This window comes from Colius striatus, chromosome 2, assembly GCF_028858725.1.
Source record: "Colius striatus isolate bColStr4 chromosome 2, bColStr4.1.hap1, whole genome shotgun sequence".
Classification (NCBI taxonomy): Eukaryota; Metazoa; Chordata; class Aves; order Coliiformes; family Coliidae; genus Colius; species Colius striatus.
Window position 1 is genome coordinate 66,771,878 of NC_084760.1, and position 27,847 is coordinate 66,799,724.

At 45.1% G+C, this 27,847-nt stretch overlaps 3 protein-coding genes across 6 annotated transcripts; 1 reads left to right on the plus strand and 2 right to left on the minus strand.

The window, feature by feature from the left end:
• Window positions 1-1,964: 1,964 nt before the first annotated feature.
• Window positions 1,965-8,945, minus strand: PSMB1 (proteasome 20S subunit beta 1). The gene is made up of 6 exons (XM_010200202.2): window positions 8,655-8,945; window positions 7,034-7,141; window positions 5,694-5,775; window positions 5,134-5,263; window positions 3,596-3,702; window positions 1,965-2,241 (listed from the first exon to the last, which is right to left on the minus strand). Exons 1-6 carry the CDS (start codon window positions 8,756-8,758, stop codon window positions 2,056-2,058), a joined length of 717 nt encoding a protein of 238 aa, XP_010198504.1. The 5' UTR covers window positions 8,759-8,945; the 3' UTR covers window positions 1,965-2,055.
• Window positions 8,946-10,384: 1,439 nt separating this feature from the next.
• On the plus strand, window positions 10,385-20,577 carry TBP (TATA-box binding protein). Of its 3 annotated transcripts, none has more exons than XM_061990920.1 (8): window positions 10,385-10,484; window positions 12,094-12,335; window positions 12,977-13,317; window positions 15,133-15,220; window positions 17,233-17,324; window positions 18,481-18,648; window positions 18,918-19,012; window positions 19,361-20,577. In XM_061990920.1, exons 2-8 carry the CDS (start codon window positions 12,282-12,284, stop codon window positions 19,438-19,440), a joined length of 918 nt encoding a protein of 305 aa, XP_061846904.1. In that variant the 5' UTR covers window positions 10,385-10,484; window positions 12,094-12,281; the 3' UTR covers window positions 19,441-20,577. The 3 variants fall into 3 exon arrangements, with proteins under 3 accessions (XP_061846904.1, XP_061846905.1, XP_061846907.1); XM_061990921.1 differs by lacking the exon at window positions 10,385-10,484 and adding an exon at window positions 10,631-10,762; XM_061990923.1 differs by lacking the exon at window positions 10,385-10,484 and adding an exon at window positions 10,904-11,028.
• Window positions 20,578-21,825: 1,248 nt separating this feature from the next.
• PDCD2 (programmed cell death 2) lies at window positions 21,826-27,824 on the minus strand. 2 transcript variants are annotated; one of them, XM_061990919.1, is made up of 6 exons: window positions 27,512-27,824; window positions 27,166-27,423; window positions 25,794-25,931; window positions 24,245-24,360; window positions 22,930-23,046; window positions 21,826-22,250 (listed from the first exon to the last, which is right to left on the minus strand). In XM_061990919.1, the coding sequence occupies exons 1-6, from the start codon at window positions 27,807-27,809 to the stop codon at window positions 22,071-22,073; spliced, it is 1,107 nt and encodes a 368-aa protein (XP_061846903.1). In that variant the 5' UTR covers window positions 27,810-27,824; the 3' UTR covers window positions 21,826-22,070. The 2 variants fall into 2 exon arrangements, with proteins under 2 accessions (XP_061846903.1, XP_061846902.1); XM_061990918.1 differs by having other exon boundaries at window positions 25,794-25,979.
• Window positions 27,825-27,847: the final 23 nt, after the last annotated feature.

The window sequence follows — 27,847 nt, forward strand, 5'->3', positions numbered from 1 at the left end:
CTTTAATTGCATTTTTCAGATGGAACAGGGCACGTTCTAATTCAGGAATGATGATTTGTACTTCAAATAGACACAAGCTTTTTGTTCTTAGCATTACCACACAGCGTGCGGTTTGCTCGGTGCAGACAGCACAACAAACGTTGTCCCTTTCAGATGACTTTTGCAAATCACTTTAAACACTCTGCTCTGGAAGCTCTGGTTTGTGGGACCAAGTGGCTCCATCCCCAGTGTTCACCTGAGGGCAGTGTGGGGCATCCCTGCCTGACTCTGCCCAACAGTGGCACCCAGAGGGCAAGTGGAACCGCCAGCACTTTGGGAAATGGCTCTTACGTTTCCACTCACTGCGTTTCCTCAGTGCAGCCCGAATCAGTTTAAACACACCAGCTGTTTCATTGATGAGGTTCAAAATGCCACCCACTATTTAAATTGTCCACAAAGCCTGAGATGATCAGCGCTGGTGAAGACTGGCCAGAGCTAGGAAAGCTGCACACACAGAAGGCAGTCAGCCATGTCCAAACAGGAGACAAGGTCACTATACAGTTGGGTTATTTAGTCTGGAGGGAAGACATGATCAGTCTCTACAACTACCTGACAGGAGGTTGTAGCCAGGTGGTGGAGTCGGTCTCCTCTCCCCAGTAATGAACAACAGGACAAGAGGAAATGGCCTCAAGATGCACCAGAGGAGGTTTATATTGGAGATTAGGAAGAACTTTTCACGAAGAGAGTTAAACACAGAAGGGGCTGCTCAGGGAGGTAGTGGACTCACCCTCCCTGAAAATACGGAGATGAGGACCTGAGGGACGTGGTTTTGTGGTGAGCTTGGCAGTGTGAGACTAGGGGTTGGACTTCATGATCTTAAAGGTCTTTTCCAAATGAAATGATTCTATGCTTCTATAGAGTCTAGCACATCAGCAAAATATTCTTTTAAAAACCAAGCACACCATCTCAAGCATCTCATTTGTCCTTTTCTAAACAGCTACAGACTGAAAGGATTCCTAAGAGTAGACTCTTTTGCCCTTGATGATGCAGCTCAGCTCTTGTAATAGTCCTAGTACCCAAGCCAATTTCCAGGAGTGCAATACTGCACATCAGACAGACTGCACTGGATGCACTTTCCCAAAAATCAAAAGCAGTAGTGGGGCTAACAAAGCCCTCAACATCAAAAGGCATTCAGGAATCTCCATACCAAGGTAATTTCTTTCAGTAGCCAAAAAAGGATGAGGCTTCAGATTTTAGGCATTAACCAATCAGAAACATGCAGAGGTGAACTCAGATGCAGAGTCCAGGACTAAACTCTGAAAGATTCCATTTAACATTCTTCCCTCTTGCACAGTTAGAATCACAGAATGGTAGGGGTTGGAAGGGACCTTTAGAGATCATCTTGTCAAACCCCCCTGCAGAAGCAGGGTCACCTAGATCAGGTCGCATAAGACCCGCACAGTGAAATAGTTTTTCTTTTATTTAAGTGGAACTTTTTGTGTTCCAGCTTCATCCCATTACCCCTTGTCCTGTTACTAGCTACTATAGAAAAAAGGGATGGCCCAACCTCCAGTTGGTAAGTTATTTACAGACCATAAACATGAGTCACGAGAAAACAAGTACAGAGAGGTCAAGTGTCAGGATAGCATGCGAGAGAAAGGAAAGGGAGAGGAAAAGCAAGCAATGAAGTGCAGAGGAGGCAGCACAAACAGAACAAAGGATTTTTTCACTAAGCCAAGGCTGAACCAAAAGCATTACTGGAAAGGTCTGTGAACCTAAATGTTAAGAAGTTTAAAGTGCCCCACACTGTAGCACAAGGGATTGTGAACAAGGGATAAACTGCCATCGGAATTAGATTGATCAACAGATTGCGATGAATGAAACAGACCGGTAACTCTTAGCCACTTCCTCAGCATGAACTGCTCCGGCTTCTGAAAAACACTATCCCATCTATCTGAGAGAGAAAATATTCAGTGTTACAGTGGTTGAACTTCATGAAAAAGTTTAATAAGACAAATGTCTTCATAATACAGGTAAATGGTACATAACAGATTACGTGTTGACAAGTGAACTGAATTAATCTTTTCGTAACGGGATGGTTTCCTCTTTAATGCCCTCTTTTGTGACAATGCAAATCTGAAGTGCATCCCCAGTGTACACATCTCTCTCGGCAGCAGAAATAAAGACATCTTTAACCAGCTGCAAAGCCTTTTCCAGGGACAGAGGTACATGTTCCACATTTTGCATGTTCTTGAAGCCAATCTAAGAAAAGATGAAAACACATTTTAAGGGGAGCAAGATCCATGAAAGCTGTTTCAGTCTCTGTACTAGAACTAGCAGATTTGGACAACTTCAGAAATGGTCTGCGTTAGAAACCCAGAGCTGCCAAAAATATTCCTCCACACTGTTTACAGCTGCTGATGCTGATACTCTTACAAAACTAACGAGAAGCAGATGCAGCAAGCACAGCTCCTCCCGCACACTCAGTGTATCACAATCAACACTCGGATCTGAACACATCTAATTCTTCAGAAACTTCTCACTGGGTTAGCAGTATCAGAACTGCACACAAACCTCTTCTCTAGTCATTTGTAGGTAGGAACATTTCTTAAAAGCAACTATTCCTCAACATACCCAGAAATCAGAAGAAATAGTCTCTGTTGTAGCATAACCAGTCTGATCAAATAGTGTGTTTTAACTGGTAAGTGTCCACTTAAGCATCAGAATGGGAAAAGGAGGGGAAGAGTCACTTCATCTCAGACTCATAAGCAATAAGAAGGTACTTATAACAAGCGATTTTATTTTCTTTGTTTTCTGCAGAAGGTATTTTATTTTCTTCAGTTCAAAGCTAAGTCAAAGCTGAGAACCTTGAGTTGTTTATTTTTTTAAACAAAAGGAAAGATTCCGTTCCTTTCTCAGCTAATAGGAGAGCTTATTGGTTTTTTAAGCACAAAAGTTGTGTTGACATCAAGCTCAACTGACTAAATACCAATACCAATGCCAGAGAATAAAATGAGTAAAACATGCTCTGGCATTTTTCTCATTCAACAATTAACAGCTTCAATTACATATGAAAATATTCTCCAAGTATTTTTAGACAGATTTAACTGAATATGTTTACAGCTGGTTTATTTAATAACATTCTTAGAAAAGTGTCTGAGTTGTATAAAACTTAAGACTTTAAAACAAGTGTATGTGGAGTGATTACATGTGCTATACACACCTACTACCTCTATCTTCTTAATTTACTAATATTTCGTGCTGAGTAACAGGCATATTATGTTATCGGCTAGCTAAAAAAACCAGGAAAACCTCCCAAACATCTCCTGTGGGAAACACAACTCTTCAATTAAAACATTTACCTGTATTTTACACAAGCAGTCCACTGTTGGTAACACATTAAAAACCTAACAGATTCTAAAGCAAAACAGTGATTTCTCCTGGAGAAGGTAAAGTTGTACAACTTAGGAATGTATGGATTAACAGCCCTATCCGTGGTACATTAAAAACTTCTCTCAAAGAATAATATTCCCTGGAAGTGATGGTACATTAATTGGAATGTCACAAATGTTTACTGAGATCCTAGGAAGGGAAAAGAAACCAAACCCTGTATTACCTGATTATCAAGCAAAGGTTGCAGCATGGCACTTGCTGATCCACCTGCTTTGAAAGAATCTCTCTGGTATGAGCCCACTGGATCAAAGCTATACACTGCTCCTTTCCCTGAAGAGAAAGCATCCAAAAGTATGTAATCACAATCCAGAAAAAATTCTCAATGCTGCTAAGTATTTGAATCAGAAACTAGCTCTGCCCACAAGCAGTCTCAGCAAACTTTTACCAAATAGTACTGCAGTATGTCCAGACAATGCTTTATGCAGTAGGCTCACTACAGCTGTGGCTTGGTACTACACACAAGATTATTTTCAATAGTTAAGCTATAAACCATGCTCTAACAGACATCCTCTACAGTAATTACCACAAAAAAAGGGCTGATGCAGAATAACCAAAGCAGGAGAATGTGCTGCAGCACAGCGCTGCACAAAACGCACAAAGAGGCAGTTTAGCCACTGCTCCTGAATTACCCCCAGAGAACATGCTTGGGTGCCTCTGCACCAGGGATGATGCTCTGGCCTTGCAGGCACTCCCCCCTGGAGCCAGGCCAGGTTGTGCAAAGCTTATTTGCTGGCACTGCCACCAGAGGTGCAGACAAGCTGTAGCTCTGAAGCATCAGGGTCTACTGAGGATGTGCCAGTCCCAAGGCAGCAGCTGGCCAAGCTCAGCCTTTCTGTTCAGACAGGTTGCATCTGATATAATAAAGTGGCCATTTCACGTGGCAGCGCAGTACAGGCAGCTGAACAGCCCTGAGAAAGCTAGCAGGGATCCAGAAAGTAGCACTAAATCAAAACAAATCAAGCTTACTAGACCCAAATTAAGCCCACGTGCACAAACCTGCACTCTGGTTCTTAGCAATTGCTACAGCACTCTCATAATCTGAGATTTACCATTACACAGAGCAGACTGATCCCTGTCGACATCCCATGCAGACAAGTCTCAGCAAGACTGGGAAAGCAGTGTAACTTAATGGTAACAACAAACTGGGGAATGGCTGAAACTATCCAGAGGATATCACCTCTGAGCTCCTGCTCAAAGCCAGAGAACACCAAATCACTGGGCATGGGCCCAGCAAATCCTGAAATGTGTGTACCTTAAACAGCAGCTTCTCTGGAGAAGTTATGATTTTCATTAGTTAGTTAGCCTTTAAAAATATCTTTGAGGAACCTCTCTCTGTAGTAAATCTTTGTATCTAACAACCTCTACGATGGTCACAGTCCTAAGTAAAATTATACTGCTAACACCTCCTTTAAAGACACAATGAAGAACTCCAGCAAAGCTGTTATAAATTGTTCTAAAGAATGAGAGGTAAGCAATTCACTTGTAATCAAATAATTGTAACTCAGGTTTTAGACTTTCAGAGCTTCAGAAATGGATGATCACACTAGCAGTGGAAACTAGGAAACAAGACCCGTGTAACTACTGTAATGCCTAAAGGTAATTACTTTGTTATTCCATCAGTACACCCGAGATGTAAAAGGATAGCAATTCAGCCACAGAAATCGAGCCTCTCTTCCATTCTTTTCTGTTTTAAAGTCTTACCTTCTTCATCAAGTCCACCAATGATGTTGTAAACGTAGTAAGGAAAGAAGCGTCTAGAGTAGAGAATTGTGGACAGCATCGCTGCAATAGCCCCAGTGGTCATGGTCTTGTTGTTGGAATGCTTGTACATCTGCAAGTGGCACAGCATGGCCAAGAAGAAAGTCAATTGCTACATTTTACACTCATTCAGACTTACATTCAGAAGAATCTGATGCTAAGTAAGATTATTAACTATAGCATTATTACTGAAAACACACTGGTCTAAAAGTGAAGCCATCTCATAACCCAAAAATTAACATTTCTACAAAGTCTTGCAAAGAATCGATGGTGCTTCATGAAAACTATCCTCTCCAGCTCTTCCATTCTTTAAACTTGGGACCTTACGCTCAGTACGAACACAGCATCAAATTTCCCCTGCCTTATCTTTCACTAGCCATACAGTCACAATACAGACATTTGAAGAAAAACATCAAAATCCATATTTAAAATACACCATACTATTGCTCTTAAAAGTGATACTAATCATCTAAGTTTCTAAATACAGCAAGACTGTTTGTTACCTTTAATCTTGCCTCAATAATTTTAGTGAGGGTAAGGCAGTCCCCATGGAAACCACTGCATCCAATGACTGTTTGTTCTGTTCTATAAAACGGAAAATTTCAGATTTAGTACAAACTCTGCCACTTTCTGACACATTAGTTTATTATGAAAACACCAAAGGTATCTTCAAGTTTCCCTAATGCTACCAGAAACGGTTGTCTAAAATGCAGTAACAGGTATTTTGTGTATAAAAGGTAACTGCAACCTGCATCTTGGAGAGGATTCACTAAGGGCTGGGCCACGCAGGCATAAACCAGGAAATAAATTCCATTGATGCAGGAAATTTCTGTTTACATAGGAAATAAATGTAGGAAATAACTAGGAAATCCTAGTATAATACAGGAACGTTTAAATCCCAGCTTGACATTTAAATCCCAGTAAATTGTTGAGAGTCTGCAAACATCCCCACACACTTTACAGACTAACACAAAGCAGATATTCGGAAAACAGCTTAAATTGACATTTTCTCCCAGCCTGTCACTAAGAATGACACAAGGTCATCACGTGCTGTGTGCAGCCTGTATCACAGCAATTTCCATTTAGACAGTATCAAATATATAGTAGGGAGTTAGCCAGGAGAAACAGAAGTTCATATGAACTTCTGTTATCAATAAAATGGAAAAAAACCCACCCAAACAAAAAATTGTTTACATAGCTGAGGGAAGCCTCCTAGCTAAGCACCTGTCAAAAGAATGTAAACACTGTATTTCTAACCCAAGGGATTGCTACCTAGGTGAGTCAAGGTAAGCATAAAACAAGCATAAAAAGTTCAATAATGGAACTACTGACAGGTTCAACTCTCCTAAAACAAACATCTCTTTGAAGTGACAGATGGTTGACTAGAGAGACACAGCCCAACTGGCAGCAGTAGGCACACTTTTGTACCAACACGGGGTGTCCTCATGAAAACCAGAATGAGTTACCACACGATTAAGTTTTGCTACAGTCAAGACAAAAAATCTTCTAATTATCTAGCAAAGGATGAAAACAAACAAAACCAACCACCCAGCTTACTTTAAAGCCTTGTATCATGCTAAAAATGTTCTGTTATTAGATAACTGAAAGAGCAACAAGAAATCCAGTAGTATTTAACAACAGCACATCTTGCTTTACAGCAAGATACCAACAACTCCAAAATCATTTTTGTTACTATCCTGTATTTTTCTCTGAGAATTCTGCTTAAAGAAAGTGACAGATCATTCCAGGCAGGTGATACGCTCAGCAAGAGAAAAGACCTTTCATCTGTTTTCAATAGAAAAGATCTTTCATCTTTTTCAATTCTTACAAGATCTGTACTTACAGTTTGTGGCATTTTGGACTGTTCCGGGAGTGAATTTTAAAATCTTCACTCAGTCGTGTGTCAGAGGCAACGATGGAAAAGTCCTCTCCAGCAATGGCCAACACAGTCCTTAAAGAACAGTATTCATATAATCACGACTTTTAGCACAAAGATTTTATTAGGCAATAGAGAAACAGACTAGATAACAGCTCTACCTCCAGATTCACATTCTGTCAAGCATCTCACATTCCTTGTTATATTTCCCACTATGCACATCCTGAGATATTAGATACGCTGAAGAAAGTGTATATTTAATTAATTATTAATCTCATTAACATTTACAAATATCTAAAGGGTGGGATGTCAGGAGGTTGGGACATCCCTTTTTCTATGGTATCTAGCAACAGGACAAGGGATAATGGGATGAAGCTGGAACACAAAAAGTTCCATTTAAACATAAGAAAAAACTATTTCACTCTTCAGGTGAGGGAGCCCTGGCACAGGCTGCACAGGGAGGGTGTGGAGTCTCCTTCCTTGGAGGTCTTCAAGACCCGCCTAGACATGTTCCTATGCGAACTGATCTAGGTGGACCTGCTTCTGCAGGGGGGATGGACTAGATGATCTCTAAAGGTCCCTTCCAGCCCCTACCATTCTATGATTCTACAAATTCTCTGCTTGGACTAAAAACTACATGGGAACTTGGTTAAACAGCTTCTCTGCAGTGCAAGAACCAGACTCACCACGCCAGCAATTTCAGAGGCCTGTTAACAAAACATTCACCCTTCTAAAACAGTTTGGCTCTCCAAGTAAAAACACTCCAGCCAAGCACTAAACATCAGTCTCATTACATTGAAATTATCACCACTTTTAAAATCTAGCATTATCCCACGTTATTTATTTCCAAACAACTGGTTTTGCAACTGTCACATGTGTGCTACTGTTAAGTAACAAAGATGTGTCCTTTAAAAAACACAGTTCAATAAAATCCTGGCCAGATCCTGTCACCAACTCAGAGCACGTACCTGTAAAACACCACCTCTCTTTAACAGTTATGACAAGGCAGCTTTCCACAAAAAGTTCCAGTTAAACGTAAGGAAAAATTACCGTTCAGGTGAGGGAGCCCTGGCACAGGCTGCCCATGGAGGTTTCCAAACCCACCTGGACACGTTCCTGCGTGACCTGATCTAGGTGGACCTGCTTTAGCTGGGGCTTTTGACTGGATGGCCTTTAGAAGTCCCTTCCAGCCCTCACCGTTCTGTGATTCTATGACCCAGTGACAGGCTTAAAAGCCCGTAATATGACTGTTACACGGGTTTCCTGAGCCGCTATAAACAACGCTGCGGGAAACAGAAGGTGCTTATTTTGGCCTGCAAAAGTTCAGGGAGGCCGAGTGTGCCATAAGCCACACACGGTCATGGTAAAATCACCCCTAAGAGCAGCTAGGAGCGGCGGGACGCTCAGACCAGGACAAGTCCGAGCCCCGAGCCCTGCTCCCCCTTCTCTCGCCAGGGGACATAAATCTTCACAGAATCCTGGGGTGAAGAACAAGCCGAGGAAGACCCATCCCCACCGCCGCTCTCCTCAGGGCCTTCTCCCCTAAGGGTGCCTCAACCCACCCCACTACCCGCCTGCACTTCCTCACCCTCCGTTGAAGGTGTAGGGTGAGAAGCGGTGCTGCGCGGGGGCGTCGAGCTCGTAGTCCCTCTCCGGCCTGAAGCCCGCGTAACCAGCGGCGGCGGACAGCATCGCTGCGGCGCAGCTCCCTGCTGTCTCACGGCAAGATGGCGGCACCGGAGCCGGAAGCGGCGTTGCGCCGCGGTAGGAGGGCGGCGGCTCGTCTCGGCTGCTCCGGAGGGCGCCGGCGGGCGCTCGCCGCTCCGCGCCCGCCCTCACCTCCGCCGTCCGCCGCCTCCCCCGCCGGCCCCTCGGGCAGCGCTTTGCGCCCAGTGTCGGCGCTGTCGGCCCCCGAGCACACTGATCTGTACGCAGTGGGGAGCCGTGGGCTGAGGGGCTCAGAGCGCCCCTGGCGTTGCGGCGGACCAGGAGCGCGGTGGCTCCTGCGGCGGCGAAGCGGGGAGCGCCTCGGGGAGGCCTGAGGAGTAAGGGTCGGGAAGCACGCAGCGTCTTTGCAGGGGGTGTCGGGCGCGGTGCTAGGCACCGCGGAACGAGTACATGCCAGCGGGAAGGCTGTGTTGCCTTTCGGCGAGGTCTGGGCAGGCTGGAGAGTTGGGCAGAGAGGATCCTCATGAGTTCAACAAGGACCGGTGCAGAGTCCTTGCATCTGGGGAGGAACAACCCCATGCACCAGTACAGGCTGGGGATTGAACTGCTGGAGAGCAGCTCTGCAGAGAGACCTGGGAGTCCTGATTGACAGTAAACTAACCATGAGCCAGCAATGTGCCCTCGAGGCCAAGAAGGCCAATGGCATCCTGGGATGCATCAAGAGTGTGGGCAATAGGTCGAGGGAGGTTCTGCTCCCCCTCTACTCTGCCCTGGTGAGGCCTCATCTGGAGCCCTGTGTCCAGTTCTGGGCTCCTCAGCTCAAGAGGGACAGGGAACTGCTGGAGAGAGTCCAGCACAGGGCCACCAAGATCATCAGGGGACTGGAACATCTTTCATACGAGAAAAGGCTGCAGGAACTGGGGCTTCTTAGCCTGGGGAAAACTGAGGGGGGATCTCATTAACATTTATCAGTACCTAAAGGGTGAGTGTCAAGAGGATGGGGAGACACTTCTTTTCTGTAGCGCCCAGTGACAAGGAGTAATGGACATCAAATGGAACACAAGAAGTTCCACTTAAACACAAGCAGAAACTTCTTTGGTGTTGAGGTGAGGGAGCTCTGGCACAGGCTGCCCAGGGAGGGTGTGGAGGCTCCTTCTCTGGAGATTTCCAAACCCACCTGGACACGTTCCTGTGTGACCTGATGGAGGGGAACCTGCTTTAGCATGGGCTTGGACTAGATGGTCCCTAGACGTCCCTTCCAACTGCCACCGTTCTGTGATTTTATGAAGGGCTGGAGTAGTAGCACAAAGAGGTGCCAGGGCAGAAGGACGGGGAGCAGGGCCGTGAACAGAGTGCATTTCAGGAGAAGCGGCACATTCTCCCACTCGGGAGGGGCCGCTGATGCTGAAATGTCCGCAGGAGCTGTGGGTAGCGGCGAGGCCTTGGCACTGCGGCTGCGCCGCTGCAACCGGTAAGCGGAGGTGATTTGCACGGACGGAAAACGGGGAGCAAGCTTGCAGCGCAGTGCCAACGCTGAGCGCTGCCGGGGGAGCGACGGCGCCAGCCCGCTGAGGCGAGGCGCCGGGCTCCCGGCTGCGGGCGCCGAGGACCCCGCCGCCCCTCCCCGTCACGCAGGATGGCGGCGCGCGCGTGGCGGAAGTGACGAGCTCGGGCCGCGCCGGTGGCGCGGGGCGCACCTCGGGTCCCGCGGGCGCTGTGCAGCGGCGGCGGGCGGCGCCGGGAGCTGCAGGTACCGTCCCCTCCGCACCGCGGCCGCCGCGCCTCTCCGCGCCCGGGCGGGCGGCGGCGACAGCCAGCGCCAGCGGGACCGCCAGGGCGCGGGCCGGGACGGGCTTGGAGGGCGGGGGCGGTGCGCGAGGCCGCGCTCGCTCTGCGCTTCCCCGCTGCCGGGACTGGGGCCCTCCGGGCCGGCCGGAGCTGCGGGGAAAGGGGTGCTGCGGCGGGGAGGTGGCGCCCACCCCTTCTTTCCCCTTCGTTCGGGGGCGAGCGGCGGCCGTCGGTGCCAAGGTGGGATGGGCGCGGGCAGCGGCGTGACTGCAACGGTCACCGCCATCGCCTGTGACGGCGGGCGGGCGGGATAGGCGGCGGCTGCGCGCTACTGGGGCCCGTCTGCGGGAGGAGGCGAGTTCTCACGCCGAAACTGGCTACTGTGTGCTCTGAGGGAGATTCTGAAAGGCGGCTGGGCCTCGTCGTTCTCTGAGTGTCTCTCGCCTCGGGACTCTTGTTTCCCCCACAGAAACGCTGCCCGGCCCTCGTGGTGCGGGCAGGCCACGGTGAGGTGGTTACAAGATGGACCTCTGCGTAGGAGGTGTCCACAGCGCGGGTTCTGGCATGCCCGGGACCTAGGCTTATTACTGAGCAGCTGGGCTGTTGGGGAGTTTACTTTGTTTCTTCTAGAGTAATGTTGAGGCTTCTGATTTACTACCGTGTCCAGGTTGTACAGCCTGGATGCTCGTGTTCAATACCTTTGGTGAAGGTAAAGATGGTAGTATCTTGTGATGAAGGGATAGAAAAGCGTGCCTTTTCCATTGCAGCATAAATATTAGTGTAATTCTGGGCTCTTACACCTGAAAAAAAAAAGGCTGAATAGGCTTTCTTCAGATTTTGAGGTGGTTTATCTCTGGCCTAAAAATAACCTTGTGTATTTCAGGCAATGTAAATTAATGGAAGAATATTTGATGCCAAGGTGTAGCACTTAAATATTCTGCCTGTGTTGTTTATTTCTATAATACAGCAACAGAGGTCTTGTTAAAAAAACCATAAACTGACTTAAACATCACACATACATTTCTTTTGTCTGCCTGAAACTGGCTTTGATTCATTTTCCTCATAAAGCAAATGTTGCTGTTGTTTGGGATCTGTTAGTGCTTTATTTTGTGGAAGAGGCTTTCTGAGTTCTGATTTGACCAGTGATGCTTTAAAAAAATATTTTTAGAAGCCCGAACCTTAAAATTACCAGGAAGAGACTTCCAAACAATCTGTCAGTAAGCTGGTTAGCAGTCAGGGGAAAACTGAATTCTAAAGCAGAAAAAGAAATCAATGCTTTTCCAGCTAAAGCAAAGCTTGGAGAAGAATGAACATGAGCAGCTTGAGCTGTTTGTGCAGCAGGCTTCAGTTAGACAGAGGCCTGCTCATGTGAGCCAGGCTGCCTGCCAGGGACTTCAGCAGCAGCACACTGCAAAGTTTCTACAGAATGTGCCTGGAAAAGGTTATTTTTATGGTGTGTGTGTTTCAACGTTCTTATATTTGCACGTAGGTGTCTCTGACTCAGCAGCTGATAGTTTTGCGGTTGGTTTTGTGTTTAGATATTATTCTCAAGATGTTTTTTCTCTTTTCAGGCTTTGATTAGTATTTTAGACTCAAAACACATTCTTCTGGAGCTGATGTTTTCCTAACGCTTTCAATTTGGCTTAAGAAGCTGCTTGGCTGGAATGTTTTAAAGGGTTAAAAGCCCCATAGGATTTGAAGTTAATTTGAATTAATTGAAGGAAATACTTCTGGCCTCACCAAAGAGATAACTGGAATCATGGATCAGAACAACAGCTTGCCACCCTACGCTCAAGGCTTAGCCTCCCCTCAGGTAAAACCAAATGATGTAACATGCAACTATGATCTGGATTTCTTTGTGAAAATGTTTTCTTACGTGTAACTTCAGGATTTTTTGTTTGCAGACTTGAAAAATTCCACAAGGTATTGAATAATACTAACACAAAGCAGATTTTTAAACCCATCCATTTGTATATCCAGAAGTATAAGAAATATGCCAGATCTGTGGGGTTCCTTTTGGTTTGAAACGTGACTGACAAGTTGGAACTAAGAATGTTGATGGTGCCTTTTTAAAAGTAACATTGGTCCTGGGCTGTCGCTGTGCTGGAATGCATCTGGTGCGACGGGAACAGTCTTTGTTCAGACAATTGCAGGTTAAATCCTGGGTCAAAGCTGAGACATGCTTGCAAGGCAGTATGAGAATTGTGTCAGCATCAGCGGCTGCAGGTGAATAACGCTAGAGCTGACAGATCCCTAGAGATAGTATTTTGTTCAGTAGAAGAACTGCATTTCCAAGAGCTGTCTGTATTTAGTGAGTGACTACTGTATGCCTCAGGTTGGATGTTTGTTGCTTATGTTGATGTGTTTTTAGACTCTTCCAGAAAACTTTTTTTTCTTAAAAAGAAATTCATGACCATGAGATCTGTGGTTTCTGTTCCATCCTTTCTTCTGTAGGGTGCAATGACTCCAGGAATTCCAATTTTTAGCCCAATGATGCCGTATGGCACAGGACTGACACCACAGCCTGTCCAGAGCACCAACAGCCTGTCCATCCTAGAGGAGCAGCAGCGGCAGCAGCAGCAGCAGCAGCAGCAACAAGCAGCTCAACAATCAACGTCACAGCAGGCGACACAGGGAACATCTGGGCAAACTCCTCAGCTCTTCCACTCACAGACTCTTACCACAGCCCCTTTACCTGGAACCACACCTCTCTACCCCTCTCCCATGACTCCGATGACTCCAATAACTCCAGCAACGCCGGCATCTGAGAGCTCTGGGATAGTGCCACAGCTGCAGTGAGTGTCCCGTGTGTTAGTGCAGCATGTCCTTTCTCAGGGAGCCCTTTAAAGACTCAGGACCAAAGCCAGTTCAGGAATTGGGTACTGAATTTTGGTGGGAAGGGAGATCCTGAGAATTTATGGGCCTTCTCTAGCAATGTGAATAATTTTTGCTTTTATTTTAAGCTTGGCTTCGTTACTAAACCACTTAGTAATATAAACAGTTTCTTAGTGATCTGTCAACCATACTAGTGGAGGACGTTGCACCTGTCTTTATTTAGCACCGTTGTAACGTTTGACCCTACGCACTTTAGGAGACAGTCATGCTTTAGCTGTGAAGTAGTCTGGGTTGACAGTCTGATATTTCAAAATATATACACCTGGGAACATATTCTTCTTTGGAGAATATTCATTCTCATTTGGAGAATATTCATCACTGTAGACTTGTGACCCATTCACAGAAAAGGAAATAGCTCCACTTTGAGCTTTGAGCAAAGCAGAATACAAGAATTATCACAGCTGAAGGGGAATTAGAAGGGGTAGGGAGGAAGAAACTAGTTGCTAGTCTGGGAGCTAGAGCTGAGTTGTACTTAATAGTCAGTGTTCCCTTTTCTAGTTCATGTCTACAGGTAAGCTTATAATGAAAAAAATATTCCCAGGTCTAGAAGTTAAAGTATTTTCACTGAACTTTAAAGAGACTTTTAAGCAATTTGTGGAAGGCACAAAGAGAATTGATTGATAACATGAATTATTCCCTGAAAGAGTAGTTCCTCTCATTTCATTTTTTCCCCACTGAGGATCTTTTAGATTTCGGGATTTTCCCAGAAAACAGGTTTCCAAGGAAATTTTGCATCTAGGAACTTCTTTCTTTTAAACTTTCTAGAGACCTGGTATCCCATTCTCTGGCAGTGGGTTTACCTCCTGGATTATTTCCACTTAGCCCTGCACCCCTTCTTCCTCCTTGAAGGGCATACCAAGGAAAATTTCAGGTAGTACTATTGCTGCCTCCTTTTCTTCTGTTTGCAGCAGCTTCCCTGATTGTGATTGGGGCTCTCAGCATCAAGATTTTTTTCTGCCAAACTGAGATAGAGATTTTTCTCATGGAACATTGTGTCCAGTTCTGGGCCCCTCAGTTCAAGAAGGACAGGGAGCTGCTGGAGAGAGTTCAGTGCAGGGCCACAAGGATGATGGAGTGGAGCGTCTCTCTTATGATGAAAGGCTGAGGGAACCAGGGCTCTTCAGGTTGGAGAAGAGGAGACTGAGGGGTCACCTCATTAATGTTTACAAATACGTAAAGGGCGGATGTCGGGAGGATGGAGCCAGGCTGTTTTCAGTGATGTCCAATGGGGCAGTGGGTACAAGCTGGAACATAAGAGGTTCCAAAGAAATACAAGATAAAACTTCACTGTGAGGGTGATGAGGCACTGGAACAGGCTGCCCAGATGGGTTGTGGAGTCTCCTTCTCTGGAGACATTCCAAACCCACCTGGATGAGTTCCTGTATGACCTACTGTAGGTGGTCCTGCTCTGGCAGGGGGGTTGGACTGGATGATCTTTTGAGGTCCCTTCCAGCCCTTGAGATTCTGTGATTCTGTGGAACAGCTGGCAGAGAAGGAGGAATGAGCAATCACGCCTTAGCAGCTACTGCCCTACAAAAAGAGGTTCCAGAGCCAAACCACACTGCTCAGTGCTCCTGTCGGTAGAAAGAGGGTCATTCAAACTCACTTGGAGAAATAAATTATTAAAAAAAAAGTAGAATGAATCAAGCTTGGTTAAGAATGAAGAAGACACAGGAATTATCATATTTTTAATGTGTTTCCTTGACTGTCTCCAGGAATATTGTCTCTACGGTGAATCTCGGTTGCAAGCTTGACCTGAAAACTATCGCGCTTCGTGCCCGAAATGCTGAATATAATCCCAAGGTAAGAGGAATTAATGTATTGGAGTTGATCCTGTAACACATATGTCAGATGCACAGCTTCTGCACAGGGTGTAGTTTGCTGAAACACGCTGAAAAAACAACCTTCCTGCTGCAGGTTTTATACCATAGTTAAAAAAGAACTCTTTAATAAACTGGAACATTCCAACAAATTAGTAAAAAGCATTTTTGTGCTGATGTGGCTGTGTTTTATTTTGGCAGATTTAGGAAGAATACAGCAGGTTTAGGAAGAACCTAACCAACAGTGTAATACATTGGCCAAGTTGTTTGCTGTAGAGCTGACCTCTGATGCTATTTGTATGGACACGTTTGTTCGTGGTGCTCAGAAAGTTCCTTTTTCATATTACGGTGAAATACCTGATGATCAACTCTTCTTCCTCATCTCCCAGTGAGGTGAAAGGAAGGAAGGAAGGATTCAACTCCTGGGTTCCTGCCAGAGTCACGGTTATTCTGTAAATGTAGTGGCTTTCTCCACCTCTCTGCTCCCTTGAAATTCTGGTGGTTGCAGCGCAGTCACTCATTCTTCTGCAGTCTCACTGTTCTTTCCTATTGTCCCCAAATACTCCTTGCTCCTGAAGTCCGGGTTTGGTGGCACAGCAAAATGAAATGGAGGTTTTGGGGGAGGTTTTTTGCATGTTGACTTATAAGTTGCCTGCTGCATCTAAATAGCAACGTGTTAAATTCTGTGTGGGATGGAATTAGCTCAGGAAACTTTAAACAGTGGTAGAAAACCTGGGGTGCTGAATCAAGAGAATGATGTCCATTTTTCTTTCAGGTGGCCACTCTTGGAAATGTTATCTTTGCAGCCACAGTAGCTGTTTCCAATAAATGCTTAGGTGTTGTGTAGTTGAATTGACTTGCCTTGGGAAGGCCTCAGGTTTCTTGGGGTGCAGGGCTTTGTTTGGTTTAATATTTGGGATTTTGCTTTTGTTTACCTGAACTCTGCTCTCAAAGGTAAAGCACATGTGCAGACACATGTGGTATATGCTACTGTAAGGTCGTATCAGTGATGCTGTTATGTAATAGCACGTGAATAAGGTATTAGTGCAGCCAAGAATGGAGCAGGCTGTGGTAACTCTTAAAATAGGGGTAGGTGGCTGTGTAAAACTTGGAGGCTAGAATAACCAATACAAATGCTGTTCTCCACAGCTGAGAGAAGGGTTACATAACACACTCCTGACTTTTCATCATTACACTCATCTGTCAGAAAAGGCTGTTGCTTGGCTGTATTATTGAAGACATATTTTGACAAATGTGCTGTTAGGTAAAACCCACGCTACTGCCTTGGTTTTGTCAGCAGAACAGTTTATGGGACTGCTTGGTGAGCTGGTCCAAGTTAAAAATAGTAGACAAACGGGTGAGTGTGTGAGTAGGTATGCCTACATCAGCCTCCCGTATCTCTTGCTTCAAAGAGTTTAAGAATATATGGCATTGCAGGCAGAGATGTTACGGTACTTCAAATAAAAAGCTAGAGCTAACTGGGCTGCTGTGCTCTTCTGTGGTAGTTGAGGTGACTTGTGTTTACACAGAACTTTAATCCCCAGCTGTTCTATTTGCTGGTACACTAACACTGTCCAGTTTTTTAAGACACAGAAACAAACCAGATAAAATATTTGCAGAGTCTTTCATCCTGCTTAAAACAAATTTCAAGATGTGTGGAGGACCTTTTCTTTTTAAAAAAATGTTATTTTTAGGATTGTTGCTGTGTTGCAAATGTTATTAGCATTATTTCTGTATTGCATACATGGCACTGAGAGGTGATCTTATTCAAACAGGAATGTGGTGGTAAATATCCTTCCTGTCTGACTCTCCCTCTCGGGGCATGTGTTTGAAACTGCCTATGATTTAAGCATTTCAAGTAAATTTTGAGTGATCCCTCAGTATGTTTGAACTTAGTATTTCTTTGCAGTGCAATGTAACTCAGTTATGCAGATGTGGTTTTCATGTAATGATGACAGCACTATGTCACTAAGAGTCTCCCTGCTCACATTTCAGCGTTTTGCTGCTGTTATTATGAGAATAAGAGAGCCACGTACCACTGCACTTATCTTCAGCTCTGGAAAAATGGTGTGCACGGGAGCAAAAAGGTATGTCTATGCTTTAAAAGCAAACTGATTCAGGCTGTCTTTTGTGTTGTACTGTGGTGCTGTAGAAGTACCATTATTTGTATATATACAACAGAGTTGTACAGGTACAACTAAGATTGCTTCCTAGTTCTTTCCAGTAGATCAACAGACATTTCTACACCAAATGTCTTTTCACAACTGAAAGGATTTCCTCACAGGAGTGAAAGGGGTCCTTCTGTTTCTGAAGCCATTTCATGCAGCCTAATGAACTGGTTTGCACATGTTACTATATTCTTTTTGGCTTTGGCTTTGCAGTTATCTGGGTTTTTTTTCTTAATATGTTAAGATTTTCATTGACTATGTGGTGGAACCGCTTCAACTGTAGGGGCAGCGGAAGAGCGATTGTTGAACAGTTTCATTCATCACAGGCCAAGAGCTCCAAGTCTTTGCTCCCTGTAGTCTGATATGTTCTTAACACTATCATTGAAGCGTAAGGATTGAAAACTCAACATAACTCCAGTTAACTCCAGTAGGCAGGAGAGAAATTCTACTCTGAAGAAGTCTGTTAGGAGTCCAGAAGGAATATGCTAATGAGTGGAGTGATACAGGAAATGTTTTCTCTGCATGGTGATGCTTAAGTTCAAGTTGTCTTCCTCTGCATTAGGAGCAACAAAATCCTCAACTGGTTTACAGAACTAAAGCAAACAGTTCTGCAACAGGGTGTGAGGCCGTGCAGTTGTGTTAAACCCAGGTTTGAATGCCTGGGCTGAATCAAGCAGAGGATTTGAGCAGTTCACAGATTTTTTTTTTTTTTTAATAGGGAAATATATATTTTTGTAGGAGTTCAAAGTTGTTCTACACTGAAAACTTCAGTTTTCACATCCCATTAGGGGGACTCGGGTTGATGTTTTAAGAGTGTGAAGTACGTGAATTTTTACTGTTTTCTGCCTCATGAACAACGAGTACAACATTGACAGTGTTCAGGATCCTAGTACCAAAATCAGCATGCAATCCAGTGCTGGTTGTTAATTTTGGATGTCAGAATTTTGCATGTGACTGTCCCCTCCCCCTCAACACAGACTTTTTTCTCCCTAGTGACATATTTGCGGTTTAATGCTATTTGCTTCAAGTAATACTTTACTGAGGAAATCACATGGATGTCATTTTCTCACTTCAGTGAGGAACAATCCAGACTGGCAGCAAGGAAGTATGCAAGAGTTGTTCAGAAACTGGGTTTTCCTGCAAAATTTTTGGATTTTAAAATTCAGAACATGGTGGGCAGCTGTGATGTGAAATTTCCCATCAGATTAGAAGGATTGGTGCTCACACATCAGCAGTTCAGCAGGTAAGAAACGGCTTGCTTATGTTTATTCTTGCTGCATCCACTTTGATCATTCCTTTGTACCAGAGGGAAACCTGCATCTTTGTTCCCATCATTGCACTTCCTGGGTTGTAACTGTGGTTGCCCAATATGAACCCATCAGAACGATCTTCCCTGCTCCTCTCTCCAAGTTTCAGTGAGGTCCACATCTGCTCTGCCCTTTCCTGCAGATGAAAGACTGGACTGTGTGTCTGCAAGGACATTCAAACACTGTCACTCCCTTTCTGTTACAGCTACGAGCCAGAATTGTTCCCTGGTTTAATCTACAGAATGATCAAGCCAAGAATTGTTCTGCTGATTTTTGTTTCTGGAAAAGTAGTTTTAACTGGTAAGTGAAGACAGTACTTTACTCCAGTGGGTTAGACTGAGACTGTATGACAGGGAACACACACAGACACCAGACGTATGTCAGCTTCTGCAGAAATGATGTCTAGAAGAATACCATTTGCAAGTATAGCATGAGCACAAAGAGCCTTAAGAAAGCTTTACCAGTTACCAGAATAAACAGAAGGCTGGTAACGTATGCTCTATACAAGATATGTATTAAGAAAAGAGAGAGAAGAGGCATTTATGGATATGCATAGGTTTTATATGGAGCCACATTCAAATAAACAGTCTGAGAGCTAAAATGATTTGGCAAAAGGTTACAAACTAACCAATTTCCCTGTTTTTCTAGGTGCTAAAGTAAGGGCAGAAATCTACGAAGCATTTGAAAACATCTATCCTATTTTAAAGGGATTCAGAAAGACCACGTAACAGTTTGTACATCTTTCAGAGAAAGCAGGGGGATATTTTAAAAGGTATTGTGTATGGCACAGCGTTAGCAAGAGATGGACTTTAGTGAAACTGCAACATCAAGACTCGGACTATTTCCCATTTAGTGCCTACTTCCCTGATGCTCAAGGGGAACTGTACTCTTGAGTATGTCTACTGAGTTACTGTGAGTTGCTTTACTGGGCTGTTCCTGGAGCAGTCCCCTCCAAGTTTTATTTATATTCTAGCTTTTAAATAGTTTTAATGCCAGTTGTATTAATAGAAAATCTGTAAGTCATTTTAAAAGACAAATGCAACTGTGTCAGTGTATAAACCACTTAAATTGCCATGTATATATATGTTTTAACTTCCTTCCATAAGACCATTGTTTTTGTAATTTCTCAGAACTTTTAAATTGTTTCCATTTTTAATTTCTTTGATGCCAGACACATTCCCTTCTTCCAGTATTAAAGCAGGATACATTTACTAATGAAAACGGCTCCCTGTATATATATATAATATATACCTCCCTTCTCTTTCCTCCTTCAGCTCCACGTGTACAATAAACCCTGTTTATACAATTATGGGAACTGTCTTAATGAATTTTAAAATCACCCAGATGGTGTAGAGTGAAATAGGTTGAAAACTTACTCTTTTTTTGTTTGTTTTCCTTGGGTTTCATTGGATTTTTCACTAGCTTGTGCACTACTGTGACTTGTCATTTTGAGAGAGACCCTTAACAATGCTCTGGGTGGCTTACCAGCAGTCACAGCCTCAGCAACGTTCTAGCTTGGTTATTTCTAGCGTGTTACAGCACAAGAGCTGACTGGTTAAAGAAGTTTGCGTTGGAAGTTGTATCTGTTGCCTTACGTTCCAGAGGTGGATTTATGCAAGTCTTCAATAGTGACACTTGACTGAATTGGAACAAAAGATCCTTCTTAGCTTCTAGAATTTCTTTAATACTTTTGTATTTTACCAATATGCCAGTCTCACTATATTAGTGTTCCTGTAAAATGTCAAAGCCCTTGCGACTAGAGTCAGTATGTACATAATCTTTCCTCTGAACTGTGCTTGAAGCTTAATGGGCTGAGAATTCAAAATAAACTTTTTTTCTCCTGTAAATTTCCAGTAATAGTAACCTCCTTTCTATGACTTGCACGTTCTTTCACACAGCTTTTACCTCACACTAACCTAAATGTAACCATGGTCTTTACAAAGTTGGTATTCCATTCCAGATAAAATGAAGTCTTGTCTCCCCCATAGTGGTGGAATGAAACTGGTGTTTCTCTGGGCATTTTAATGATTGATTTCATGGATTTTTGTCAGAAAGCTGCTGTTTAGTGATATAGCTGTGCCAGGATAAGTTTAAGATAGGAAACACTACTCACCTTCAGTGCCACGCACTCTGTGCTGGGCACTAGTGAACACTCCTGAGTGCTCCTGAACATACCTGAATTACTGCCCATGCTTTTACTACCAACTTAGCTACAAAACTCCCAGCTCCACAGGAAAACTTGGAGCTTGAAGTAACTGTGGGATGGTTTTCAATAAACTCAGTCAAGTTGTACTATAGTGACTTAAGATAAGTTTACTGTTCCAGTCCATGTACCAAGCCTTAAACTTATCCCTTTAGAAATGAAGTTTTGTGGTGACAAACCAGCTTCCACCTACAGCATTCCCTGCCTCCTCATTTGAGTATTTCCAACACCTAACAATACAAACCAAAACCCAACAAAATCCTAAAAATCACTTTCAGAATCACTAGTAAGCAGACAATGGATGGTTTGAACAGGGTAAGGGAATAAATAACTGAAGTAAATGCTATACTGAGACAAAAGAAAAAAAAGCGCCTCCTCTTTCCTGCAAATGTAGCTGTAGCCCCAGGAGTGGTTGAACAACTACCACAGTGTATTGACAGAAGCAGCCCTGCAGAGGGCAGGTATTTTTAAACTTCACCAAAGATGGCAGACCAGCTTAAAAATCTGCTGCTTAAGGCAGTGAGTAACAAGACAAATCCATTCTGGTACTTACTTCGACCCTGTAGAAATAGTTTATCTCAGCTAACAGTTCTGTCAGTTAAAATACTGACATTCTTGTGCATTTTATCTCGAATGAGAACATATTAACAACCTCCAGGTTAGATCCAGTGAATCTTTTAAGAAAGATAAGCAGATTTCCGTTCCACAGGGAAAGGCTACACAGCTTTGTCTTAGTTATGACTTCTGTACACCTCCTGAGCATGAGCAGTCAAGGGATCTTAGAGTAGAAGGTCCCTTCCAACCTCTACCATTCTATGATTCCATGATCTGATGTTATTTTTGAGTAGCACAAAGAAAATCCTGACAAGAATCTTAAGTTCTTGGAAGTTTAGACAACAACAAAAGATACTTTTCCCAAACCAAAAATATTTTGTCTTTATTTATTATGTGAAATCCACTGAAGAGATGGATCTGTCTTCACTACCACGTTGAAGTAAAGGCTCCAGTGGAGCACAAGAGAGAGGCTGTCAAGGTCTGCTTTTGTAGTTCTGTCATTGTCACAAGATGCCCAGGTATCAGTGAGTTTAGTTCCATCTGCCTGTTTGCACAGTGCAGAGATGCCCTGAAACAAGGCAAGTATTCCATTTAGGTAATTTAGTAACCTGGTGGAAGTGAATTGGAGCCCGCAGAGAAGTCTTGTTTCCATATGAACTCTTCCAGGTACTTGTTTCCCTCACCACAGTTGTCAGCACAAGTGTACACCACCAGCGTTCCCCAGTCAATGCTCTCTCCAAGGCTGTCAACCTTAAGGTGGTTCAGGAGCTGTGGCATAATCTTCAAGAAAAAAAAAACAGGTTTAGAGGCAGGCCACAGCTCTCTACCCTCTCCCCCTGCATCTCTTGCCAAAGAAGGAGTCCTGCCGTCATTTGCATTCTCTTAACACCAAAATCCCAATCAAAGCCGCTAAGTAACACAGCAGCTCCAATAAAACACGTGGAATTCCCCAAGCAGTGTAGTAGATACACGAGGAATCAAAGGCACGGCCCTACTTCAACCAAAACAGTTTTGACTAAATGCTGCCTGATTTGCAAGCCTCCTTCCACTTCAAATCACCTGCATAACTGTTTTGCTTTTGCACGATAGCAACTGCATTCACCACATCCACACTTCCTGCATTCAACGTCCTGCAGCTGAACACTTCCAGCCAGACACCCTTCCAATTCCCATCATGGAACCTTTCTTTATTAGATACACAATATCAGACTCTTCTTATTTAAGAGATGGCCCCAATTCACAAGTGCAGCATTGTATGGATGGTGCAAATTACCAGAAGGGATTATCATATGTGAAAGTCTTTACAGGAAAAAGCAGTTGTAACAGTAAATAAGGGCTCTGTACCACTGAGTGTTTATTTTGCAGCAACTTCAACTACTTTGTTCTTGTAATTAACGAGCCAACACTCAGTTAAGTCTGAACTGCATTATCTGTATTACTTTTAAATGAATGTACATACCTGGAATTCAAAAATCCTTTTGGCACCACATGAACAATGTGGGATATCTTTTTCTTCAGGAATATTTTCACCTGATACCCAGACTGGGCCTTCTCCTCCTCTGCAGTACCTAATAACCTGAAATAGAGCAGAAGTTCTCAAGATTTGTCTTTTCATCTCAGTACAAAACTGGTATTTACTGATACAGACAAAAGCTGTGAGATGGTCCAGAAAAAAGGTCAGTTCCTTCAAGTGATACCCACGGCAAAGTCTATCAGTTGCAAACACGACAATCTAAATAAAACTTTTCTTTATGTAAATCTTCTTATCTATTTAGACCATAAAAGTAGTCATACAGCATTTTTCAATCATCCAGGGATGGATTGCAATTGCAATTATTTGTATTTCTCTAATTAAAGGACCCCAAAATGCCATCTCAGACAAGCGTACAGACAACTCAGGAATGCAGCCCAGCTCTATTTGCAGTTCTGCATCTAAAAGCAAAGGGTGCATCCTGATGCCCACGGAGGGAGGTACTTTTCAGGCATCCATACACTTTAGTTGTTCTCTTACCACCTAAACATTTGTGTAGCAAACTGGGCATCATCAAGAGGACACTCAAATTAGTCAGTACAGGGATGTTCAGAAAGGGGGGTGATACACCTACCCCAAGCTGATGCTGACAGGGAACAAACTCAGTCCTGTACTCTCTGGGTGTGCACCTTAACCCCTCAGCTAACATGGAAAGATTTTCTTCTTCCTCCACCACCTGCATGGATTTAGGCCTGTGTTTCCCCGAGTGGAACCAGGAACCATGTTTTTGTTTGACAATGTGCCATTTTTCAGCCTCATATGTTAGCACGAAATCACATGGGGGGAGATTTCTGTCCTAAAACCTGCAATTCTAAACCCATCACTAACTTCTTCAACTTTAAACAAAAAAAAAAGCCAAAACAGCTTTGGATGACAGTGGTAGAGATCCTCTCCATAACTTTGGTTCTGCTGAGGAAAGCTGACAGGGCCAAAGACTGCGGAAGGGTGCAATGATTCACCATATCCTTCGGTTAGAACTCCCTCCTGGTTTCAGCATTTCTGAGCCTTCTCATTCCAACTAACTACTGCTAGAGATAGATGAGCAGGTGTTAAACTCTGACCAGCATGAATTAATCTCTGCATGTAAGGAAGATCAAGTATGTTGGTTAAGGTGTGTGGAGGACAAGGAGGGGCCCCCACTGCCATTTCCAATCATAGGTCCAAAAGGCAGTGAAACACTGCAGGTGCAGCAGGGTGCAGAGTGCCAGAACCCGTAAGTTTTAAGGCTGCCTCACGTTCTGACCTGCTCTGGTTCTGCAGCTACTCGTTCTTTAAACATCTGGAAGATCTTGTCTTCTTCCGTCTCGTGTTTCGCCATTGCTTCCAATGTCTCTTCATCTAAGGACTGAAATGCTTCACCTAAGCAAAGACAAAAAACCCCAAAGGTTACAGGCTAATGCACCCCCTAAGTGCATTTTGCTCTCAGGAATCATTCCCACAGTAAATTGCTCAAACATTTCTTATTTCCTTTCTGTGACATAAGATTCAGTCACACACAGATCTATTTACTAGTTCTAGTTGCATTTTAAACATAAATGTCAGTCCTGGAACGCTGGAAAGAGAAGGAGTTCATCTACCAACATTTGGCTCCCAGTAGGTATTGCTGAGGCTGCTGAGCCTTCAAAAAGGGACATCTGGAAAAGGCCACCCATGCCGCAGTGCATGTGCCACCCTTCCAGTTTCTAGCAGTGAGGAGTGTATGTGTCTCACCCCAACACCCACACTAACGTGGGGCACCCAGTAGTCTCAGGACTAGTAGTCTCAGCTTTGGAGCAGTCAAGGACAGCTGGGAACCCAGCAACCCTCCCTTGTCAAACCACAAACTCTCACCCTGGGCACATGCAAAGCTGATGTGGTGAGCTGCAAACACAAGATGATCAGGGGACTGGAGCATCTTTCTTACGAGGAAAGGCTGTAAGACCTGGCACTGTTCAGCGTGAAGAAGACTGAGGGTTGGACCTCACCTAAAGGGTGGATGTCAGGAGGATGGGGTGACTCTTTTTTCTGTAGTGTCCAGTGACAGGACAAGAGGTAATGGACATAAGCTGGAACACAAAAAGTTCCACTTAAACACAAGGAGAAACTTCTTTGTTGTTCAGGTGAGGGAGCCCTGGCACAGGCTGCCCAGGGAGGGTGTGGAGCCTCCTTCTCTGGAGGTTTCCAAACCCGCCTGGACATGTGTCTGGGTGATCTGATGGAGGGGAACCTGCTTTAGCAGGGGGTTGAACTGGACAGTCTCAAGATGTTCCTTCCAACCCTGACTGTTCTGTGATTCTATGACTGGTGGGACTGGGGGAAGGGGCCTGCACTGCAACTGCTTCATTCAAGGTCAATTAAAACAGCCTCAGAACACTCGTCTTCTAGCTCGGATAAGGAGGTTTTCTTAATTTTATCCATAAATTAAGACAAATTTAAGCAAGTGAAGCCAAGACCATCTAACTCCATCTCCTCATTCCAACAGCAACCAGAATCCTGTTTTCTCAGCAGAGTTGTCCCTTACCCACGGGAAGCACATAGGGACACAGTGTGACTCTCAGCCATCTGGAGCTTCACTGCAGCCACAGACACTTCAACAGCTCCTGGACTCAGGAGGCTTAGTGAGTCCCTCCCCTAAAAGCAATTTCTATTACATGATGTCTACAAAAAACTTGCATCACAAGTGACTGTGGATGTTATCCTTTTGTCATACAATGAACACTTAAAAAATCACAGTATTTTAGATCTTGAAGACGTGACACAAGCTTCACGAGGAAGACTTACAAACAGCATACAGACAGCATCTTATTTCTTACCTGCATTGCCTGTAGCTCGGAGTTCCTCTTGTTCTTTCAGGTCCTTTGATCTGTCTGCAGCTCCTTTTTCACCATTGGGATCAACGCTGCTGTCAGCAGGAGATTCTGGTTCCTCAGGCTCTATCAAGATTTCATATTCTGGAAAAAGGAATTCATTGTGCTCTGGAATTGCATCTGCTGATTCATCTACGAAACAGAAAACAGACATCATGCCACAAGAGCATCATGGCCTCCTCCCTGAAAGCTACACAGCATATCACCCAGCAAAAATGCAGCATTGGAATGATTTATGTCCCTGCTAAACCCGATGGAAAGATCAGAAAGATTTTATATTAAGGACAGCAGAAAACTACAAGAAGTGGCATGTTGCTTTGAATTCCTGTAAATCCAAAATACACAGGAGACAAGCTGAACAGCATCCACAGCTCCACTTCAAAAACCAAACCCTGTGCTTTGGCAGCTCTGGGTGTACCTCCTCCAAACCATACCACAGGCACACAGGATCAGCGTGCATCGGGTGCCCTGAGGCCATCCCATTTTTCTTACTTTTCCATTGCATATCATGAGTATGCAAAGTTTCCACAAGCACACCAAGCAAACCTTCTGTAACAGCAGCACTGACTACGTGCTTTGAAATGTCTCAGGTTTCTGCTGTTTCAATTCAGTGTTTCAAATACTGATTTGCACAAATGGATTCCTTATACGCCGCTTTCCACTACCTACAAAGTCTTCAGGATAAGCACCCCACAATGTGCAATGGGAGATACATTGCACACACTGAGCTTCTTTGTCCCATTGTTGATGGGATGCTTTTGAAGACTAAAAAACCCCACTTTAAATACTCTGTACTTGTCTCTCTAACAACCAGCAAATAAACCAGGGTACGAATGAGTCAAGAGACATGGAAAGAGCATAGATTAAGAAAATGGTTTCTAATCCAGCACACTCATGGGAACTACACTTTTCACCTACTGAGTGTCATCCTGAGAAGGCATCACCTTTACAATTTATGAACATCTTAAAAGTGGCCTGCAAATAAGAAGCAAATAGGCTACATCATTTCAGCTATTTGTCACCTGAGGCAGGTAGGTAAACAGGTCTTTGGAAGAGACCAAAGATACACCTTACATTTATTGGCTTCCCAGAAACAACCAAGGCCCCACATTCTTACGTCACATTAAGCAAACGTGCAACAGAAAGAAACGCACTGGAAGAATTACTGTTTCCTCCCAAAATCACCCAAGACACGACTTTCTTTTTCCTCTGCAAGCGCTCACCCCGCAAAACAAGCCGGTCCGGCTTAGTCACAGCAACGTTTGCGGGCGAGCACCGCCACCGCTCAGAGGCGACGGAGCCACCGGCCGTCACCCACCTCCGGCGGCGCAGCGCTCGCAGGCCCGGCGATGCCCCCGCCGCCAGTCCAGCGCCTGGTGCTCGGGGCCGCAGTAGGCGGCGCGGCGGCAGCGGCCGCAGGCGCGGGGCCCCGGGCAGCCGCAGACGCGGCACAGAGCGGCGCCGCCGCGGAGCCGGAGAGGGGGCGCGGCGGCGGCGGCGGGGTCCGGCGGCGGCTCCTCGGAGGGCGGCTCCTCGGGGTAGGTGTCGTTCCGCCGCGGCAGCTGGTTCCGGAACACTGCGGACGAGAGGCGGCGCTCAGCTGGGCAGCAGCGGCGGCCCGCGCCCCGTTCTCGCCCACCACCGCACTCCCCCTCCCGCCTTACCGCGGAGGGGCCCCTGCGGGCCCGGCAGACGGTAGCAGGCGGCGTCGCGGCAGGCGAAGACGAAGAGGGTGCGATGGAAGGCATCGGGGCGGTCGGGCAGCGGCGCGTACACCTGCAGCAGGAAGGCGCAGGGCCGCTGGCAGCGGCCGCAGCGCAGGGCGGCGGGGCCCGGCAGCCCGGCCTCGCCCAGCCACGCCGGCCGCCCCCCGATCTTGCTGGGGAAATGAGCGCTGCGCAGCCGCCAGGCCTCGTCCGCGCCCGCCGCGGACGCGAAGCCCAGCTCCACGCCGCCCGCCATGCTGCCGCCGGAACCGCGCCGCCCGCCCCGGAAGCGCC

What these genes read in the sequence shown, in the direction of transcription:
- TBP (XM_061990920.1), top strand. Translation starts at nt 12,282, where the DNA reads ATGGATCAGAACAACAGCTTGCCACCCTACGCTCAAGGCTTAGCCTCC. An exon ending in GGGATAGTGCCACAGCTGCA is followed by an intron (nt 13,318 to 15,132) that starts GTGAGTGTCCCG and finishes GACTGTCTCCAG; the next exon opens with GAATATTGTCTCTACGGTGA. An exon ending in TGGAAAAGTAGTTTTAACTG is followed by an intron (nt 19,013 to 19,360) that starts GTAAGTGAAGAC and finishes CTGTTTTTCTAG; the next exon opens with GTGCTAAAGTAAGGGCAGAA.
- PDCD2 (XM_061990918.1), bottom strand. Translation starts at nt 27,809, where the DNA reads ATGGCGGGCGGCGTGGAGCTGGGCTTCGCGTCCGCGGCGGGCGCGGAC. An exon ending in CGAGCGCTGCGCCGCCGGAG is followed by an intron (nt 25,980 to 27,165) that starts GTGGGTGACGGC and finishes TCTGTTTCGTAG; the next exon opens with ATGAATCAGCAGATGCAATT. An exon ending in CCGAGCTACAGGCAATGCAG is followed by an intron (nt 24,361 to 25,793) that starts GTAAGAAATAAG and finishes GTCTTTGCTTAG; the next exon opens with GTGAAGCATTTCAGTCCTTA.
- PSMB1 (XM_010200202.2), bottom strand. Translation starts at nt 8,758, where the DNA reads ATGCTGTCCGCCGCCGCTGGTTACGCGGGCTTCAGGCCGGAGAGGGAC. An exon ending in TGGTGGACTTGATGAAGAAG is followed by an intron (nt 3,703 to 5,133) that starts GTAAGACTTTAA and finishes CTTTCTCTTCAG; the next exon opens with GGAAAGGAGCAGTGTATAGC. An exon ending in AACCTTTGCTTGATAATCAG is followed by an intron (nt 2,242 to 3,595) that starts GTAATACAGGGT and finishes ATCTTTTCTTAG; the next exon opens with ATTGGCTTCAAGAACATGCA.